The sequence below is a fragment of the Astatotilapia calliptera genome, chromosome 14 (genome assembly GCF_964374335.1).
Source record: "Astatotilapia calliptera chromosome 14, fAstCal68.1, whole genome shotgun sequence".
In the NCBI taxonomy this organism is placed as follows: Eukaryota; Metazoa; Chordata; class Actinopteri; order Cichliformes; family Cichlidae; genus Astatotilapia; species Astatotilapia calliptera.
The window spans coordinates 13,177,576-13,198,238 of NC_137435.1; the positions used below are offsets into that span (position 1 = coordinate 13,177,576).

Genomic DNA, 20,663 nt, shown 5'->3' on the forward strand with positions numbered 1-20,663 from the left:
TTCCTTACAAAACCAAACATAATTATGTAGCTTACAAACTGATTAAAAACTTCACATAATTGTAAACTATAAATAACTTTGCATAGTTGCATAGTTTCTCTGCCAGAAGGCACTCTGCAACTTTCCTGTTAGCAACATGTGTTTGAGATCGAAGCAATTGCTCATTGACAACTTGTTGTGACATTGAAAGAAGATTATTTCTAAACTGCCATATTTGTCTGATGTCATATTATTTTAGTAAAGGCTAATGAATAACTAAACATCACAACCTTTAGAGAAATATGTTTGTGTTTCATGTGTCTATTGGATTTTTAAACAACCGACTGCTGTTATTGGCATCAGTCTTAAAAATTTAACATCAGTCAAGCTTTGGAAGTGCCTTAAACCTGCATTTGTTTTAGTGGCCACCAGAGGGCGATATTTTGGGTTGTAAAACTTTGCCTTCGGGGTTGCCTTCGGTACTATCGATGGCTGTGAGCGAACTATGGGCAGAAATCTGTGCCATCAGAAACTGAATTTGAGTAAGTTAAATTTGAATTTGAATTGCTCAGATTGAATCTGAATTGTAACTTGAATAAATGCTTTTGAAAACTGAATTTGAATTAGTCTAATTTGAAATTGAATTTATGGTTTGAAAATGATCATCACTAAATTGAAATTGAATTTTATATTTTGAAAATGAATTGATTTGCTTTGAAACTGCATTTTATCCTTTAAAAATTCAGCTCTCGAATAATTTCAGTTTCACTTCTCACTAGGGTTGCCAACCGTCCCTTAAAATACGGAATCGTCCCGTATTTCGAAACAAAAGTACACGTCCCGTATTGAGCTAATAAGGGACGCACTTTGTCCCGTAATACAGTGAGAATCAAAAGTAGTCTATAACTTTTAATGGAATTAACGCTTTGTTTGAAAACATAATTCCCAGCCCCTCTCCTGCTTTGTGACCAATGAGCTGACAGCACACTTACGAGTATGACAATTCAGATTACCGCTCATCTCATTGGTCAAGGAAAGGTCGCTTACGGAGAAAATACCGGAAGACAACAAATGACCACAACAAGAAGCATGGCCAACAGGGAAACAAACGCAGACACTGCGGTGAAAGTCTCGGACGACAGTACACCTAAAGCTGGGCAGACACTGTGCGATTTTTTTCAGTCACGTTATTCAGCTCCTGCTCAAACTGCACGATTGACTCGCAGTTGGTAGGTCACGATGCAGGTCTCACACTATACGGCCCGATGCTCTGATGCGACCTGAGTGCTCACACTGTGCGTCCATAACATGAAGGTTATAACAGAAAATCTGTCGCTCTCTCTGTCTTTCACTCACACAGACACACCACCACCATCAACTTTGCTAAATTGCTAATGAAAAACATTGATCAGGCAGCTGTGATTGAGCAGCAGTGTAAATCCAACTATTTTCACGGTTGTTGTGGTCGTGATAATTTTGTGATGCCACATCGAAAAGGCTCGGATGAGCTTTCCAAAGTTCTACAAGTTGTGCCTCCATCGCTTGTGTCCAGATCACACGCTGCACAGCCGTGCTGCTCCATCTTTTTCACCGACGTTTACGTGTTTGCGCGTGAGCAGTGTGAGCGCCTGTGGTGACACCCTCACGAGCGATTGATGATCGGGAGCTGGTCGTGAGGTGTTAATCACTTCTCGTTACCCCACGTATACTACACGACGCACGATGAAGGCCAAAATCGGTCCGATCACTCAAAAATCGGCTCAAAATGGGCCTAAAACCGCACAGTGTGAGCCCAGCGTTAGAGCAGCAATGTTTGTTCCCCTCAGAGAAAGGGAAGAATGGGAAAAGGAAAACACCTGGCTGGAAAACGTTAATATGGGCATGTGCAGTGAATATCAGCGCTATGTGGCCAGAAGTGTGATAATATCATTTATTTTGTGTAATAAACAACTGCAAGGATAGATGATTACAACAAATAGATCACTAATACATAAAAGTAATACATAGATGAATAATGATGATGAGTTAAGATGCGTAATCATGGGAGCAAGTGGGTTTACAAACAGGAGCAGCTGATTAGCTTTAGAAAAGCTGAAATAATACCTCAACTGAAGCCAATTGTACTAAATGCACTAAATGTGCACAGTTACAAGAATGTTTTTCTTTCTATTGTTTTCTATTATTTTAAGTTAAGCAGGACAGAGTTCTTTTAAAGAAAGATTTACTTATATTCTCAAAAATTAAGCATGACAGGCTTCTGTTTAAGAAGGAGACCTGTTTTACTGTGTTAATGTTGTCATTTTGAGCTAAAAATAAATGGCTAAATGATCATTTGTTTCACATGTGTTCATATCACAAAGAATACACATCTACTTAAATCAAATTCAAGTCAAATGGTTAAAAAAATAATTTCACACACAAAAAAAGAGCTAGAAAATTCACCACACTGGGAAGGGTGAAGACAATTGGGTCGCCCGGCCCTGGCCACGAGGTGTCCCTTATTTATTTTTCAGGGAGTTGGCAACCCTACTTCTCACCAGTCAATTTCAGTTCCAAAATTCAGTTTTTTGGAACTTACATCCGGTTCCGGTTCAAGCGCAGATTAATAGAACTACGTTTTACTAGCGGACCGAAAGTGTTACTGACGGGAATCTACAGCGTCTTGAGCTGAATTAAGACTTCAGAAGTCATTCGTCATGTCGAATGACCAGCGGATAAACTCTCAGGTTAATAATAAATGTATTACATGTATAAGAACAAGCGTCATGTTAACAAATGATAGCCGTAAGGTAACTTTTATGCTTATTGCAGCTGTTAGCTAAAAACGCTAATTTAGCGTAGTTTGCCCTGAATTCAGCTTTGACAAATATGATCGACGGTTTCTAGTAGAATTCCAAAGTTGTCATCTTGTACCCTCTCAGAGTACCCCCTCTGTATGCTTGCAGAGACCCCTACAGTAGGGAAACATGCAAAACAGTGTCCAAACCTTTGTGTTTTAGCTTTACACAGCATCCCAACTCTTTAGCTAACTTAATAACTTTAGCTAAAGTGAATAGTTAGTCTAATTCATTAGTGCAGCATTACTGGATCACCTCTGTTTGAAGTGATATAATGTGATATACAACTATCACTGTGTTTAACTACCATAATAATTCTTAGGGTACTGAGTGCATGCTTAATTAGATTTTTTTTTTTTTTTAAACATACTACTCCATTACTATGTTTGACAGGCTGAAGTTGTCGGGTCACCTCCTAAATCGACCATCTGTTACAGGTGTTTTGTGCCAGAAATGGAGTGTCCACTGAAGACTGAAGATACTGAATCTCTACGCCTTGCCATTGATCCCTCTTGTGCCTTCATCTAGACAAGAGACATTAACTTAACCACTCTCATATGCTCTGTACCTACATCACCTTCCCTGACAGTTGTAGCTTGGCTCATCTGACGGTGACATTATAAGAATGTGTTATTTTGCAAAGTGCTCTCTAGGGTTCCTAAATAAAATATGGCATTGAGGTAATTTCTTTTGAATTAATCCCTTCTTCTGAAATATAAGAACCTCTCCTGGTTTTAATGGCACTTTGGATTTCCTTACTTTCTGTTCCACTTCCAAACCCAAATAGATGCTGACAAGCTGACACAGTGACATGGAAGAGGGAAAGAAGTTGGAAAGGACTACTACAAATAAACCCAATGCCTAACAATGAAAAATGAAAAATAAGAATAATAATAATAATAATAATAATAATAAAGATAAAAGATGAAGTAACAAGTTTTTAGTTTTTTTGTTTATTCCAAATGATCATCCACATGTCACAGACATGTGGATGATCTGATATCCTCGTGTTGGTGTTGTTCCCAGACCATCATGAAAATGTTGTTCCAGGTTCAACATTGCAAGTGACCAATCACATTGTTGTGACGTTATTCTTTTGCGCGCCAAGCCATTCGTGCATTTATGAAATTCCAATGTTGCAAGGACAATATCAATTCTGCTTACTGTTTATTAAAGGGTTAGGGTCAGGGTCCGTTGATCGGCGGACAGAGGCGGTTTCACGCAGCTTTAGTACAGTTTTTTGTTTTACGCCGGTTTTTCCCGAAGTCGCAAAAGTATGACGTCACAACATTCTGATTGGTCACTTGCAATGTTGATCCTGGAACAACAATTAGTATGATGATCTGGGAACAACACCAACACGAGGATATCAGATCAACCGTGACATGTGATGACAAACACCATAATGGAAGGCCTTAGTCATCACATGCTTAAACTCATCATATATTTTTTGCATATGCTGAACAGGCAGTCAGACATGCTGTAACTGTGGGGTAGAAAACAGCATGAACACCATACGGCAGGGGTCTCAAACTCCAGTCCTCGAGGGCATGGAAAAGTTGCATGACACTGGCCCTTGAGGACTGGAGTTTGAGACCCCTGTCATATGGAATATGACAGGTGTGTTGAACTGCATGAAGACTCTGAAGTTTCTCTTCTCTTCTGGCAGGACAGTAATGTGGCCTTGTCCTGTGAGCCACTGTAAGGATGTACTTAGAGTAGAACTGGACTGTCACCGGCCTCAGGCTCTTCACCCTTTTCAAAGACAAAGCAGTCATTTAGATAAAATATTAGATATTGTTTACCTGTAAATGCACAAAGTAAATTTAGAAATGTAATTATTGTCAAGAGTGAACAAGCACTGATAGTGTAATCTACAGCTGTGGCCAAACGTTTAGAGAATGAGAAGTGTTGTTTGCTTATTTACAAAGTTTGCTGTTTCAGTGATAGTTGTATATCACATTATATCACTTCAAACAGAGGTGATCCAGTAATGCTGCACTAATGAATTAGACTAACTATTCACTTTAGCTAAAGTTATTAAGTTAGCTAAAGAGTTGGGATGCTGTGTAAGACATAAATAAAGCTAAAATACAAAGGTTTGGGCACCGTTTTGCATGTTTCCCTACTGTAGGGGTCTCTGCAAGCATACAGAGGGGGTACTCTGAGAGGGTACAAGATGACAACTTTGGAATTCTACTAGAAACAGTCGATCATATTTGTCAAAGCTGAATTCAGGGCAAACTACGCTAAATTAGCGTTTTTAGCTAACAGCTACAATAAGCATAACAGTTACTGTACGGCTATCTTTTGTTAACATGACGCTTGTTCTTATACATGTAATACATTTATTACCAACCTGAGAGTTTATCTGCTGGTCATTCGACATGACGAATGACTTCTGAAGTCTTAATTCAACTCAAAACGCTGTAGATTCCCGTCAGTAACACTTTCGGTCCGCTAGTAAAACGTAGTTCTATTAATCTGCGCTTGAACCGGAACCGGATGTAAGTTCCAAAAAACTGAATTTTGGAACTGAAATTGAATGGTGAGAAGTGAAACTGAAATTATTCGAGAGCTGAATTTTTAAAGGATAAAATGCAGTTTCAAAGCAAATCAATTCATTTTCAAAATATAAAATTCAATTTCAATTTAGTGATGATCATTTTCAAACCATAAATTCAATTTCAAATTAGACTAATTCAAATTCAGTTTTCAAAAGCATTTATTCAAGTTACAATTCAGATTCAATCTGAGCAATTCAAATTCAAATTTAACTTATTCAAATTCAGTTTCTGATGGCACAGATTTCTGCCCATAGTGAACAACTTTCTAATTTGACCTCAGTGAACAGTTTGCTGCTGAGTTTATGGGCTCGGTCCCTCATGTAAAAAAAAGAAAAAAAAGAAACAAGAATTAGGCCCATTTTGTAAATTCGCATCGTACTTTTCAGAAAGAAGGGTTATCCAGAGTGTGCTCATTGGTGGAGTTGGAGATTAACAGCCTGAGCTACTCTTTTGTGGTCATGTCCAGGGGCGTAATTTCCAGAGGGGGTTAGGGAGGTTATGACCTCCCCAATAATCAGACCCAACAAATATAAGAATTATCAAGTATCTTGCATAAATAGGCTGTTGATTTTCTTTACTCATTTCAGGTATTACCAGCAAAATAGTTGCTAATCATCAGGGAATTTACCCAGATTTATTTATTTATGTAGACAGAGATCTTGACCCCCCCAATGTTCAGCACAAAGTTACGGTCATGGTCATGTCCTGCTTCAAAAAATGATTTCCCATGGGTGCTGTCATGGTAACTATGTCCATTATTATTTTATTCTCTCTGTGAGGTTACAGTCGGCCTTTGCATGGGGTTTTTAATATATATGTAGAGACTGAGAAGAGTCACTTGGACAGATGTATTCAATAAAATAAATAAATACATAAATATGTTCTGTTTAAGAAAGTCTGTGAGGCGTACACTTTTTTTACTTTCAACGCACCACATACACATTTTATGACTAGCAGGGGTTCAGATTACCATTTTGTGGGATGATGAAGTGTAACAACCAGCATAAGTCCACATGAGAAGGCAGGCTTCTCTGCCATTACCGTCTTTGGCTATGGCCTCACAAACTGCCCAGAACCTTGAAAAATTACTCTAAGGTGGTACCTGGTGCATTAAAATGTGATGCCAAAGGGACTAAGCATCAGTATATGAGTTGGGAATGAGACCAGGTATGGAGGAGGATTTCTGAAAGCAGTCAACCAACTCCTGCTCCTTTTTGTGGATCAAAAAAATTGAAAAAATGTTATTTTGCTTGGTAGACTTTTTTATTTATTTTTAAAATATTTTTTTGGTGATGTTTTTTCCCCTTGGTGAAGCCTCAGAAGCATCACCCCCAGACCTAAAGCACAGAAAGTCACAGTTGTTTGCCTTCTGTGCTGTTTCATGTTCAGAAAGTTTCACAGGAGTTCATTGTGTCAGGTCTTCCAGTGTCTGAAAAGATGCAGAGAGTGTGTGTTTGTGTGTCTGTGTCGACCACCGGGGAGAGATAAGTCACTGCTTGAACTTGCGCCAGACATATCGCGCTAAATGCACATAGTATGTGGCTGTTCGGGAGAAATTCATTTCAGTTTGAAAGAAGGAGAATGTTGTCTTCAGGATGGACAACCGACATTCACAGCATCACAGAAACAAAAAAAATAGTATGCATCTAGCATGCTGTCAGTGGGTGTATTTTTTGTGGGCAGAGGGTCAGAATTTATCCAGAATCTCCAGCTCTGGCGGAATAAAGGGAGTCTGTGGCGATAATGCTCCAGCTCGTCAGATGCTCAGAGATGATCCAAGGCAGGGACATCATATCCTGGCTAAGCCTCCAGTAACCCACCCCCTCCCTTTCCCCCAGCTTGCTGAGAGGAGCCAGAGGAAAGACATGGAACAGGGAATTATCTTGTAGACTTGATTGAACACACCCTATGTTTCAGCGTATCTGCAGTCCAGAGTAAATTGTTGTTTATCATGCTGCAGCAGAACCTCTGCTGATTAATCTGTAGGACCAAAGGAAAGGCGGGAAGGAGGTTGGGGTTAATTTTTTCTTTTTTGTTACCCATAATTTTACAGTTTCAGCTCGATATCCTCGCTGAAAATTGTTCTTAAGATTTGAGTTGATAAAAATGTTAATGCAGTCATGTGAGCTTAAACATCACCAGCTTCTCCAGCTACATTCATGCTATAATAGCTTGTTGCTGGGTGTTGTTTAACCTGAAATGACCTGCAGACACTGTTTGGAGAGGAAAAAAATATTTAGGTTGCAAACGTGACTAGAATTATTCACTAAATAATAAATAATTTATGTAGGATTACAACACAATTAAACACAATATTTCTTTCGCTAACTAAACATGGCTTTGGGTTGTTATGAGTTAAAGGTGGATTTCTTAAGTCTTCATCCTTCTGGTTTATAGAAGGTGCAAAGCTGTAAATTAGCTGCCAATAAGCTTTGCAAGTAAACACCACACTGGCTTCTATACAGCACCCTTTGGACTTAATAATACTACTAACAATAATGTAGGTTTATTACGTGCTTGGCGAAGCTGTCAGGGATTTATAGATCTTTATGACTTTAACATGCAGCTGCACTGAATACAAACATGACTTCAGGGCCCGACCTGAACATGGGTTTGTCTGTTTTTTAGTGAATAAGTCACGCAATGTAATGCCAGACAGTATTATAGGAATCCATCTCTGGCAGGTTTTCAAGCATGTTTTCCAGCAGTTTAGTCATTGACAGGTTTTCCACTTCTGTTTAGTCTTGGGAGTCAAGTCTTAACTCCTGTACGCTATTGACTTCAACAAAGACTGTTAGGAGTGCATTTAGTATTCAGCATAATTAGTCATTAAACATTTACCAGCGTTGTTTTAACTCTCGCATGTATCATTTTTTTTCTTTGAAGTATTTCATTGGAAAAATTAAAGAATCATTTAGAAATGCTAATTAGGTTTTTCTCACGTTTGTTTACTCTGACTCCCATACGCAATTGTTTTTTTTTCCCTTCCTGCCTTTTTTTATTTATTTAAAAGAGTTATTAGAAACAGAAAAAATATATATTTTAATGGTCCATTTTAATTGGTCTCCAGGGAAATGGTTAGTATGCCAACCCACCCTGAAGTTAAAAGGCTACCTCATGCCATGATAGATAGATAGATAGATAGATAGATAGATAGATAGATAGATAGATAGATAGATAGATAGATAGATAGATAGATAGATAGATAGATAGATAGATAGATAGATAGATAGATAGATAGATAGATAGATAGATAGATAGGAGTGTTCTTGGCACATTAGGGTTTCAAGGCTGAATGTTATGTTTCTCACACTGTGTCTTTTGTGGCACCTCGCCTTGGTCAACTCTAGCAAACTCTAGCAAAAGAGAAAGGATTTGATTATTTTGTCAACCTTTTCCATTGCCTTGATCTTAACTGGGGTGAAAGCACACAAAACAGAAAGGATGAAGTGTCCATGGGTACTTCTTCCTATTGTGTGCAAAAAATTTGCCAGTCTCAAAAGATACAATAAACAGGGAGGTTAAGTTCAATGGCATAGCTTCCATTCAGCTTCAGTTTTTATTAGTTGCAGTCAGGCCTTCACTTGCATCTGAGCACCTCTGTTAAATGTCACTGTTGTATTGGTACATCTTCGAATCATTGTTTGGGTTATTACAAAAGACACGGGGAATCTATTTAGCGGGCGAGCATTGACATTGGAATTCAGCTGAGGACAATGTTGTGCTCTATTGACGGTCTGCTACAACAGCAATACAAAAAAATGATTTGGTGGAGATTGCCCACGTATGCTCATTTCATTACGTTCATTTCCTTTTCGAATGGCAACAAATACAAGAGCTGCGGATGTTAGCAGTTCAATGCAGTAAAAATGGCTATTGACAGTCCTTAAGTTTACTCTGCAGCAATGCTTCATTGTCCTGCCCTTGTCCTGGAAATAGTTACTCTGAGGCTCTATTCAGTGCAAGTGAAGGGTTTTTTTTGTCTGTATCAATGCACGAGAGTCATTGTTTCAATTATATCCATGTAATTACATCTATAAATTATAATGCGTGTGTGTGTTGGGTTGAAGCATGTGTGCTGAAATTCCTCATTATGTGAGTGGAAAACTATTAAAAGAAAAAGATGGGAAGGCTGAAATCATGTGTCCATGTAATCAGCCCGGTGACAGGCCTGCAGCTGTGATCTCTAACAGTGACAGTAGCAGTCAGATAGGATGCTCTGTTACTGACCAGAGAGGCAATTAGTCATTCCAGTACAGAGCTGGAAAGGTGCGACTGTAAAGCATGTGGTACTGGGAGTTCAGCGGAGCAGATTTCACCACCGTGCAGACACAGGCATCAGTTGCAAATCCTCTTTATTCCCCCATAAATCCCCACGGCTGTGCACATCCTGTCAGGACGCCTGTGTGGGCATGTCAGCACTCCCCGACCGAGCCGTGAGCAGAGCTGTGCTGGCTGTATGGACACCAGCCACATTACAGACATAATCAAATTCTACTTAATTCAAGTGAGGCCACAAAGGCTGCTTTAATAATACTGCCTGTCATTTGGAGGTTTTTTTCCTGCTCCTAGCACAGTCGAGTATTATATATATACTGAACATGTATGCCGGAAGGAATCACAATCTTGATCCTGGATGTGCTGGAGCAGTGAGTGACAAAGGCATCATCACGGCAATGTGGACGAATGATAGTAATATTACAGTAACACTTTATGAGGTAAATCTGCTCCTGCTCCTGTCAGAGATCAGGGTCAGACACAGATCAGCATTTCTGGAGAGGAAACCTTTGTACTGTTTATTTAACGTTGCTATTCTACAATGTTCTGCTTACTCAGTCTTTCATGTGAGCGACATACAACCTTACAGGATCACAAATGAGGTGTGTCCGTAATTTGTGACATGCATACAGGATTCATTGTTGGCAGGTTAAGTGCTGGCTGCAAGTAGGAAAAGAAGGTTTCCTAGTAATCACAAGGTAGCGCTTTCCACCTGCCTGCATGTCAAAACATCTTTAAGTAAACACTAAACTTGATTGGCTCCTGATATTTGGTACATGTGTGTTTGCATTAGTTAATAAAATGTGTATGAACTTTTTGGTTTCTTTTAATCAAGGTTGAATTATTCTGAAGCATTCAGCAGCTTGCTGGAATCATTTTTTTCAGTTTATTTCATTTGGAGATCTGCTCTGCAGGTGTTAAGCCATGAATTTAATTCACAAAAGGCCCTTTTGTAAAAGGTAGTAATGTTATTACACTTGCATTAGACTATTGTGTGAGAATGTGGTTTTTTAATCTTTTTACAGGGATCTTTAGTCAGGAAGCTCCTCATCAAGTGATGATGAGCCAAAAAATTAAACTTTTGTATAAGTGTGTCATTTTTAAATGGGTTAATCCAGCAATTCACTGTCTGGCACTTATCTATCCACAGGTGGCATTTGTTAAATTGCTGTTAAAGTCTCAAAAAATCTTGAATTCACCTTTTGTGAACCCAAAAGAAGCCTTTTGGTTCCTTTCATCTGACTTAGACATGGCCACCAAATGTATGTAGCAAAGTAGCAAAGGCTGTTTATTGTCAGAAGCTGCTGGCATCACAGAGATAAGCACAAGGTGTCCTTTGGCACTGGTTCTTATAGGAAGGCTGGAGGTGTGTTGGTGGCTTTAGTCACAATTGTCTCAGCCAGGAGATTTTTCAAAGTCACTCACTGCATTTAGGGAGGTCTGTGCTTTGTTTTCAGTCAGCGATTAGCTTCAGTTTTAACCCTTTTTTTGATGATGTTCAGGCACCACAGCTAACCTGTGGTTTGAAGTAAATATCATCCAATGTTAGCCCAGCACTAAAAGAAATAACACTTCAAAATATGCTTCATGGCAAGGGGTCAAGCGCTCATGAATCGACACCAAAAGATACCTAGTATCTCTTTGACAAAATGGAAAAATTTGGTTTCCTCGGAGTGAAAACTGTGTGGTTTATTCTGACTTTTAGCCTCTGATTTGATTCCTTAAAAAACTTCCGAAAACACTGCAAAAAAAGCAAAAAGTAGCATCTTACCAGCAGACCTACCCTGCCTGATAATAGAGAAGAATTCTGAAGACAGAGTAGTGCTTCTCACAGGTACTGACCTTTCCGTAAAATGCACTTCAGACATTTGTGTTGCACAGCATTATTTTGCTACTGTTTGATTATCTCCTTGCAAAAAGCTGCAGGCTTCATTATCTATTGTATGTATACTAAATTTAAGACCATGCTTTTGCAGAACATCCTCTGCAGTAAGCACAGAGAGATAAAAATAAAAACTAGTGTTGAGTAGTGTACTTAATGCAGGCAACATGAAATGCAACCAACCATAACAGCTGATACTGTAGGTATTATAGGATTTTTGGTTTCTCTCTGACATTTTTGTGATAGGTCTCGGTGCTTACTCTGGGCGAATTTTTCTACCTGTTAAATAAAAGTTTCCCTCGGTGTGCAGAGGCGGCTGAGACCCTGCATGTTTCCTGGTGGATGTGTCAAACGGAAGACAGCGGGGAGCAAGGTGAGGGCAGCAAGGTGTGGGGTGGGGAGTGAGCGAGGGAGGGGAGAGGAGACAGGACGGTTCGCAGGCCATTTAGTGGGTGCATGTTCATTAGCATGGAGCATGGGCTGTTCCCTCTCCTCGGGGAATGAGCCGCGCTATCTGACATCCTCGATACAGTAAACAAACTGCGCCTTGCACATCCCTGCTTCGCACACCCCAACGCACAGCAACGGCTTGCTCTGTGAAGACGAGTCCATTTTAAGGGAGCGCTCAACTGAAACACAACTTTTCTCATTAATTAGTTTCATTGTAGCTCCGCTGCTAAGATGTGAACGCAGCTTAAATAAGGTGTTGTTTTTTAGGCCGAGATCTGCCCGCGTCGCTCGTCTTAGACCCTTCGACTCGACTTATTACGCCCTCGCAGCTTTAAGAAATTCTGAACTCTCCGCTCGTCTTTTATCAAAATCATTCAAGTTCAGAGCATGACTAGTGAGATTGATGGAAAATTGAGCTGCTCCCTCATGCAGCAAAGAACAGTGGAGCCATTCCCTCACCCGCCACTCCTCCATCAGTCCAAATGTGCACAGATATAGACTATTGATAAATGCCTCTGAACTATTCTGAGACTAGAAATTTAAAGGCTTCAAATTTTGCCATGTTCTTCTGTGGTGCACGGATAAATCTGGCTAAGTGCTAGACAGTGATACTCTCTGACACCTGAGGCAGCCACGTATTTCTCTGCATGGGGACACCGGGCGCCAATTTATCTCCAGACTTGTGTCTATTTCTGATGATTGAGCTCTATAACTTCCAGAAATGGCCTCTTAAATCAGACTGTATTTTACAGTGTGTGAACCCTCGCTGAAATTGCAGACAGTGTCTACTGTTTCATGGTGAAATAACTGTCTTAAAACATTTTTCAACATCGCTCACTCAAGGGGCAGCTACATCAGCTATCGAAGCGCTAGAAATATCCACGTAACGAGCTTGGTTCAACAGTGTAACACCACAAATGTATGCTTAGACAGAAGTGTGACTTTTCTAAACCTGCTCAGAAAATAGATTAGATATTTTTATTAATTAAACGACTGTTTTAAAGTCCCGAGCCAGCCCTAGTTTCTTTATATTTTATTTTCAATGAGCCAGATTTTCTAGTAATTTTATTAAAGTCTTGAGCGATCGTTCTCCAGACTTTCTGATGGTCTCACTCACCAAACTTAAGAGATGAATCACTGTTGTGTCTACATACAACAGACAACTTAGTTTCTAGCAGTCTGTCACAAAAATGCATAATTTGTTCCCATTTCTTAGTTAAATCTATGAAAAATGCAAAGATAGCACAGTATGACAGGATCAACAGTATATGACAGTGTTTGTGCACCAGTGATTCCTAATGAGACTTGGCATATCTCAGCGTGGTGTGCGCTGTGTCCTTAAAAACCTGGACAAACAGAGGGCAACAGAAGGAGTGGCGGGCCTAAACTCCCTACAGCAGATAAATAGTAAGTCGTGTCCTTAAGAAACAGAAAAAAATCCAGCAAAAACCTCACACAGGACCTGATACGTGCATCTGGCCCTTTTGGACACAGGGAGAAAGGCTAATGTCTTATACAGGCTAAGCTTACTCTTGAAGCCACTGAGGTGTTCGTTGGCGAGGGTGATGCGATGTCTCTGGTATGAATTAACTTATTAAACTTGATACAGTCCAATAACTTCAGCCGTACTCATCTTGTCCTTTAGATTCTTTAATTCCACGATTAACATAGCAGCACAGGGGTTACAAACTATTTGCCTGCTTCTGATCAAAAACACATCTGCCACTAATTACGGTCACTCAAAAAGTGACCTCTAGCGGCATACATAAGGTATCAATCCAAAATTGGCTCCTACAGGTCTTATGGAGTGATGAATCCAACAGTTGACATTTGTGGTTGAAATCATGGTCAATATTTATGGAGGAAGTCAAGTGAGAGGTGCAACAGTGAGTCTGCAGCCAGCCCTGTCATGGTTTGGAGCATTTCAGCCAGAGGTATTGAGATATTCCTAAAACTGATGGAATTATGAATGCAGAAAAATATAGTCAGATTTTAATCCACCTGGAAAGTATCTGATTGACAACAGCTTCATTTTTCACACTGCCAATGTAGTAAAAGCATACTGGAATAGAAACACACAGTTGCACACTATCAATCACAGATTAGCCTCCCCGGAGTCTGGACCTCAACATCATTGAAGCAGTGTGGGATTAGAACAAAAAGTCAGCTAACATCCAAAGAAGAGCTTTGAATGTCATTCAAGAACCTGGAGATCTATTCCTGAGACTACTTAGAGAAATTAAAACAAAGTTAAGAATAAAGCTGTTGATACCAAATATTGACTTTCAAGCTTGTAGTAACAGTACAGAAACTATATTTCTGTCTTATGTTCGGTATTTGGATTTTTGTTTGCATGTTTCAGTAACTGCTGCACCTATTTCATGCTATCCTAGCAAAATATAAAGAAATAAAGGTTGAGCTGAGACTTTTGCGAGATTCTTATTCACTCATTCTTTATCTATGCTGCCCTCATGTCTGTACATGTTACATTCAGGAGTGAGTTAACTTTAGTTAGTACAAAGAACAAGTTGCCGCAGAACTCAGAGAAGTAGCCTGGCACATAGTCCCTGTAAATTCACAGTACTTGAATTTGGTTAATTAGTGGAATTTTATTACCGTAGGCCACAGTAGCCCACCCCCAGCCCCTCATTTACAGGCTTTATGCTAAGTTACACTAACAGGCTGCAGCCTGTAGCTTGTTATTTACCATGCAGTCACAACAGTGATATTGATTTTCTCATCTAACTGTTGGCGAGAAAGCCCATCTGCCTATTCCCCCAAAATGTTAAACGTCAGTGTTAAATGTAATACGTGAATGGGTTTGAATTTGAATTAACAGGTGCTTAATTTTAAGCGGTTTTATAAAACAACCGCATTATAATGCCGCAGATACAGCCTGGAAGGATATTGGTGAGGAAAAATGAAACATTGCTCTGAGTAAAAAGCATCAGTTTGGTTATTAGCAGGCTGAATCAAACTAAACTGAAATGATTTATAGCTTATTTTAAGGATTTAAGCAACATATTGTGAACAGTTTACCTTCCTCTCTGGACCAGCTTGTGCTGCTTTATCATCTATTTTTCATTGGCAAATAACATAAGCTTACTTTTTTTTCCTCAGCAGCTTTTTCAAGAGTTTCCACTCTGTGGTTAGGTCATGCTAAAATGCTCTGAGACAAAACAAACCAATTTCGTTTATTTTGGCAGCCTAATGATATAATAGCCACAGCTTCCAGTGCTGTCCACGTCTCTGTGAAGGTATTAGTTTTGTTGCTGCCTGAGAGGGTTTGCTGATCATGAAATTATTTACGGTTATTGTCCTCTTTTTAGACTCCAGAGCCGGGGAGGGGGCACCGCAGAAAATTGACCACGCTGTCATCGGTGGAGTGGTTGCTGTGGTGATGTTTGCCATCCTCTGCGCGCTCATTGTTCTTGGTCGATACTTTGCCAGACACAAAGGTAAAGCACCGGCAGGGCAATCATACTTGATCATGAACACATCTTAAGCGTTCAAGTGGGTTTTTTTGTTGCTTTTTCTTTGTTGCCGATGGAGTACAATGGGACTGAAGTGAACAAGAGAGTGACGAGGCGGCATGCAGCTAATTTGCGTGCGCTCTTTTGCAGGAACTTACTTCACGCATGAAGCCAAAGGGGCGGACGACGCAGCCGATGCGGATACGGCCATCATCAACGCGGAGGGGGGACACAACAACACAGACGAGAAGAAGGAGTATTATATTTAAACTGGACAGGCCAGGAGAGACGGGTGGGGATGCTGGTGGTTGTGATAGTGGTTGTGGTGGTGCTGTAGGAGCATTGTGTCTAACTCTGATTGGTTGAAGATGACTTAAAGGCAGGGAGGGCAATATTTAAAGAGAAGGAGAAGAAAGAAAAAGGCGGGAAAAGTTGGACTGACGTGGTGGCCAAGTGGTAAGAAGAAGAGGTGTTGCTGAGTGTCCTATTCGACCCTTCCTGGACAGCTGGGGCCTATTCTGTACAGTTCAGTTATTTTACAGACAATTTTGTGCCTTGTTCTCTTTCTTTTGTTTGTTTCGTTGTTTTCCCCTCACACGCCGGTTGAATTGGATTCGTTTTTTTGTCTTTTATCATGTACTCCACTTGATCTTTTGTTGCATTTGGCTTCGTCTATGTGTGCCGCAGCTAGCTTTGAGCTCATGTACCCAGATACAGCGTGATGAGCCTGCTCCTCAGTGCTTTTTTCTTTTTTTCTTTTTTTTGGAGCAATCTACAGAGTTCATTAACTGGAATACGGTGTCAACACATTTCTCCCCGCTGGGTCAAAGTCCAACAGTGCCTGCAAGTTCATCAGAGGCCCCCCCTCCTCCCCACATTCCCTCGTACAGGCAGGTCTGATTGGGTTTCAAGTATTACAGCGCAGATTTCCCTCAGCCCCTTTGAGGTCAGGTTCACTGTGTTGATTACTTATATAACAGTCGTGAGTAATTTTGCTCATCATAGAATGTATTTGTACATGAAGGTGATGTAAAAGTGGCGGTACGTACCATTTCGCACCAAACCACACAGTACAACCAATCTTTTGTGGTTTCTGATGATTAGTCGCTAAGAGGCTTTTGCCCAACTCCACCTACGATATCTCGGCAGCTGTAATGTGCCATGATATACAGTTCTAAGTTCTATATAGCCCTTTCTGTCATTTCTGATTGGGATACATAAATAATGAATCTATAATAGAGAGAGAATAACTCTACACAATGCCTTTTGCTAAGCTTCAGATAAGCTTGATGTCTCTATGATAAATAGAAAACTACAGCCAACAGCCAGCTAGCTTGAGACTTGGCTACCTTGAGCTTCACTGCAGCTTGTAAGTGTAGCTGATTCTACCCCTCTTCAGTAGTTATTGACCCAAAAGACTCTGTTTGCAGGTGTTATTATGGGTCAAACTTTACATTCACACATACACGCCTTACACAAAATAGGTCCTGCTACACTGATCGTAACATTTTATTTAATGGTATTCATTAGCTGTTGGTATACCCTGCCATGTGTCTGTTCGCTTTTGTTTTAAATATGACATTTGTCACCTTTTCATACCACCCACGTAGTCTACCTTGGACCAAATCTAATAATTATAGTGCGCTTATACAGTATACAGCAAGTATAGCTTGTGTAAAGCATAGAGCTTTGCAGTGAGCTTCTCGCTAAATAACTGACTTTATTTGATGGCACACTATATTGGCCAGTTAACTGGGAGATGTTAAAAGGCCTTGAGTTATTAATTTTCCAAGGTTTTACCCTTTTATTTGCCGTATCTAAGGGAAGAAAGAATGTTAGGCCTTCAGTGTTTCCTGCCCATGTAAAATATCCTGGCACGTCTCTGTCAATACAGCACGTGAACAAAAAATTCACAGCTTATTTTTATTTTTTTTTGCCCTTACCCATACACAAGTATTGCTGCAAATATGAATGAGTTATATTTTCTTGCTGTGTTTTTAGACATTTCACCTTTGATAACTTGCGAGGGCTCTTGGCCATACAAGTTATCAAAGATTTGCAGATAGCTTTAGACTTGGGGGAAAGATAATTTTCTTACTGTCATCCTGCAGCCACAAACCTTCACAGACGAAGTGTCTGCTGTTAGAAATTTCTCTCTTTTTGTTCGACAACACAAATCGGCAGTGTGCACACGGCGCGCGCTTCATCTCTGACTAGAAGAGGAAAATCCGTTTGGTAATTAGCGAGTGATTTCAGTGTATTGCCTAAAATAATGGAGGAAAAAAAAATCTGTAAATGTATTATGAAAAAGGATAACCACTGCCTTAAACCCACCTCTTGATACTTATCATTATAAAGGAAAAGACTGAAGGACTTAATTTAGTGCCTTCTCCTTTGATTTTGAGGCATATGGTTAGTATCATACAGTATCCTCATGTACACTCTTACAGTATACCTTGTATATATCCGTCCTTTTTAACTTACAGGGCCAATACTCATCCCAGTCGTCTGTCCGCGCACCATAGAGCGGCATCACAATTACAACCTGCAGCATAAAAAAGCTGGAATGAGTTTAAAGCTGGAAAAGAAAAAAAGTATTGGCAGCTTCCACTGACTAGAATGTTGTATTCCAGGATATAGTACTTGTCTTAATTAATGACCACAAAAAAAGTGTTATTATCTCAGCTTCACTTCATTTATTATTTATTTGGATATTTTCAAGGACAAGGCTCTGTAGTACTGTATTATCAGAGAGGAATACTGTACTTAAAGCTATAATAAGCTACAATAAAAGTAACTTTTCTGGATTGTAGTTACAGTGTCATGGGAACAGTTATGTGCATGACCTTTTTGTTTTCTGGGATTTGATATTTATCTTAAATGGTGATTGCTGCTTTTAATGGGGCAACGTTAAAAGATCGCCGGAAGCATCGTTCTAATTCCGTTTTTGATTTTGTTATTTTGAAATACTTGATATTGAGTATGTTTGTTTTCACTCTCTCAGGTTCATGAGTGTTAATAGTTGTGTTTTTTTGCATCTCAGGTAGAATGCAAATTTATGGCCCCAAGTATATACTGTAGTACTACAGCTATTCGAAAAAGTAAAGAAACCACAGGATGTACATGTTTTTCTCAGTTGTACAAGTTTATGTGTTCTTAATATGGTGCACTGTTACAGTAAACGTTAATTATTTTGCATAGACCTAGTTCACAAAGAAAGAAAAACTAGATTTGTTAAGCAGACAAAAATGATGTACAGTCAGTGTCAACAAAATCACGATGATGTTCATGAAACCTCTTCTTCTTCTTCCTCCTCCACTGTAACATTTTGCTCATGCAGTATCGGTTATTTAGTAATTATAGGATGTGACCACAGACAGTCAATCAAGCATCTGTTTGCATTCATAGATGAAGATGGTGTATTTACTGTGACATGAAGTTTTATCAACGATCTGTAACGTCTTGGATATTTGGATGAACTTTATGTTTAAAGCCTGGGGCGGCGGCGTGGGGAAGGGTCGGGAGCAGGGTGGGTGGGTCGCTTGTTTTATAACCCCACAATGGTTGTTTATGTTGTTGAATCTTAAATTTCTCTCTATTCCCAGGTGGCATATTTTCTTTTGTGTAGTGAAGAGGATGTTTCTCATATGGCCATGCATATTTTGTATTGGTTCACGCCAACATTTTTACAAAAGGAAAAAAAAAATCAGAAGAGTACTTGTCTTAATAAAAAGATATCAATGTTTAAAGTGGTGTGCCGCTGTGACTTGATCAAAAAACATGGTTTCACTTTGTAGTCTTGTCCTGCTCGGAGACGGCGCTGAATTTATTAACTCGTATCTGTTGTCAAATTCACTCTGCCTGTTTACCATGCTGAATACATTAGCTGGATTGAACCTGCCTGCCTCATCCTGCGCTGCTGATACTCGTCAAACTCACAAAGGAAGAAAGGTCTCGCGTCGAGGCAAAAATACTGTACAGATGTAGATTCGTCGTGGGTGAGCAGCAGCAGTGGCAGCAATCTGATCTCCCATCAGTGACTGACACACGTGGCGTGGCACAGATAGAGGCGAGAAGTGTTTTAAATGACACGATGACTGACATCGACAGGCTTGGGGGCCCCTGTTAAGGTTTCCAGCTGAGCATGTGGATGTTAGTGATTTTGACAAATTGATAGGCATTTTGAGGAACAAGACCTTATTCATAACCATAAGCTATTTCTGTCATCATAATTCTGTCAGTGCCACCATTTCCCATTACTTTAAGTGATCCATCCCAGGTAAAGGTCAATAACATTATTCAAATTTTAATGGGAATAGTTTAACCTTACAAACCAGCCACTTTTCTCCCTTACTCATACAATCACTGCAATATAATGCTTCTCTCAAAGAACATTAGCCGTGTATTGATTTTTTTCTGTGTGAAATATAGCAGATTATGGGATTTTCTCCATATTTATTCTCGAGGTTAAGCCGTCTAAATTAAAGGCAGGTAGGGCGGCTTGCTGGTTGTCTTGGTGATGTTTCAGTTAGATGCTACTAATCCCATTTAAATGTTCAATTTTAATTTGGAATGACATGTTTAAGTGTAATTAGCACAATGGGGAAATTGAGAGTGAACGAATGTCTAAGCATGGCTTGTTTAGTTGGGTAATTGATTGATTGAGATTGATGGCATGTAGCACTTGGCATGGATGAGGTATAATTAAATGATGTGGGATTAAATAGTGGGTGAACAAAGGCAAATGCAACAGGCTGCACACTTGTCTCCCTGTAAATCACTCCTGTTTAGCACAAATACTTTGACTTTTTTTTGTCAGATTATTTTACTATAGATCTACAGCAATGCTCAGGAATTAGTAAGTTCATGAAAATACTTCGAAAACTGATTTTGGAAGAATATGATACCGATAAAGATGATCACCCATTGTATGTATAAAAAATATCAAATTATATCCAAATTATATCAGTCACGGTAGCCAAGTTTATATAGGTTCTCCTCGTGTATCGTGTGGGGTATGTGATGATGGGAATTAGGTGAATTATGTGGGATCAATAAGATGTTGAGCAGGGGTAGGAATTAATAAGTATGTTCATACTTCTTCCTACTCCTTTTCAGACCAAACATTGTTACATTATGTCAGACGATTTTGTTTTATTTCATTATATATTTTTTGTTTATCTGAACACATACGTGT

The 20,663-nt window shown here is 39.6% G+C and overlaps 1 protein-coding gene across 5 annotated transcripts in view; it reads left to right on the top strand.

Moving 5' to 3' along the window:
- The window catches only part of cadm1b (cell adhesion molecule 1b), a 171,354-nt gene extending 152,139 nt beyond the window's left edge, over window positions 1–19,215 (top strand). For 3 of the 5 annotated variants that reach the window (XM_080288866.1, XM_026191509.2, XM_026191510.2), the window contains 2 exons: window positions 15,323–15,451; window positions 15,617–19,215. In XM_080288866.1, the coding sequence (XP_080144992.1) occupies window positions 15,323–15,451; window positions 15,617–15,735 (248 nt within the window). In that variant the 3' untranslated portion in view covers window positions 15,736–19,215. Of the gene's footprint in view, window positions 1–3,253; window positions 3,501–15,322; window positions 15,452–15,616 lie in introns of those variants that run through there. The other 2 variants (XM_026191511.2, XM_080288867.1) reach the window with 1 other exon arrangement.
- Window positions 19,216–20,663: the final 1,448 nt, after the last annotated feature.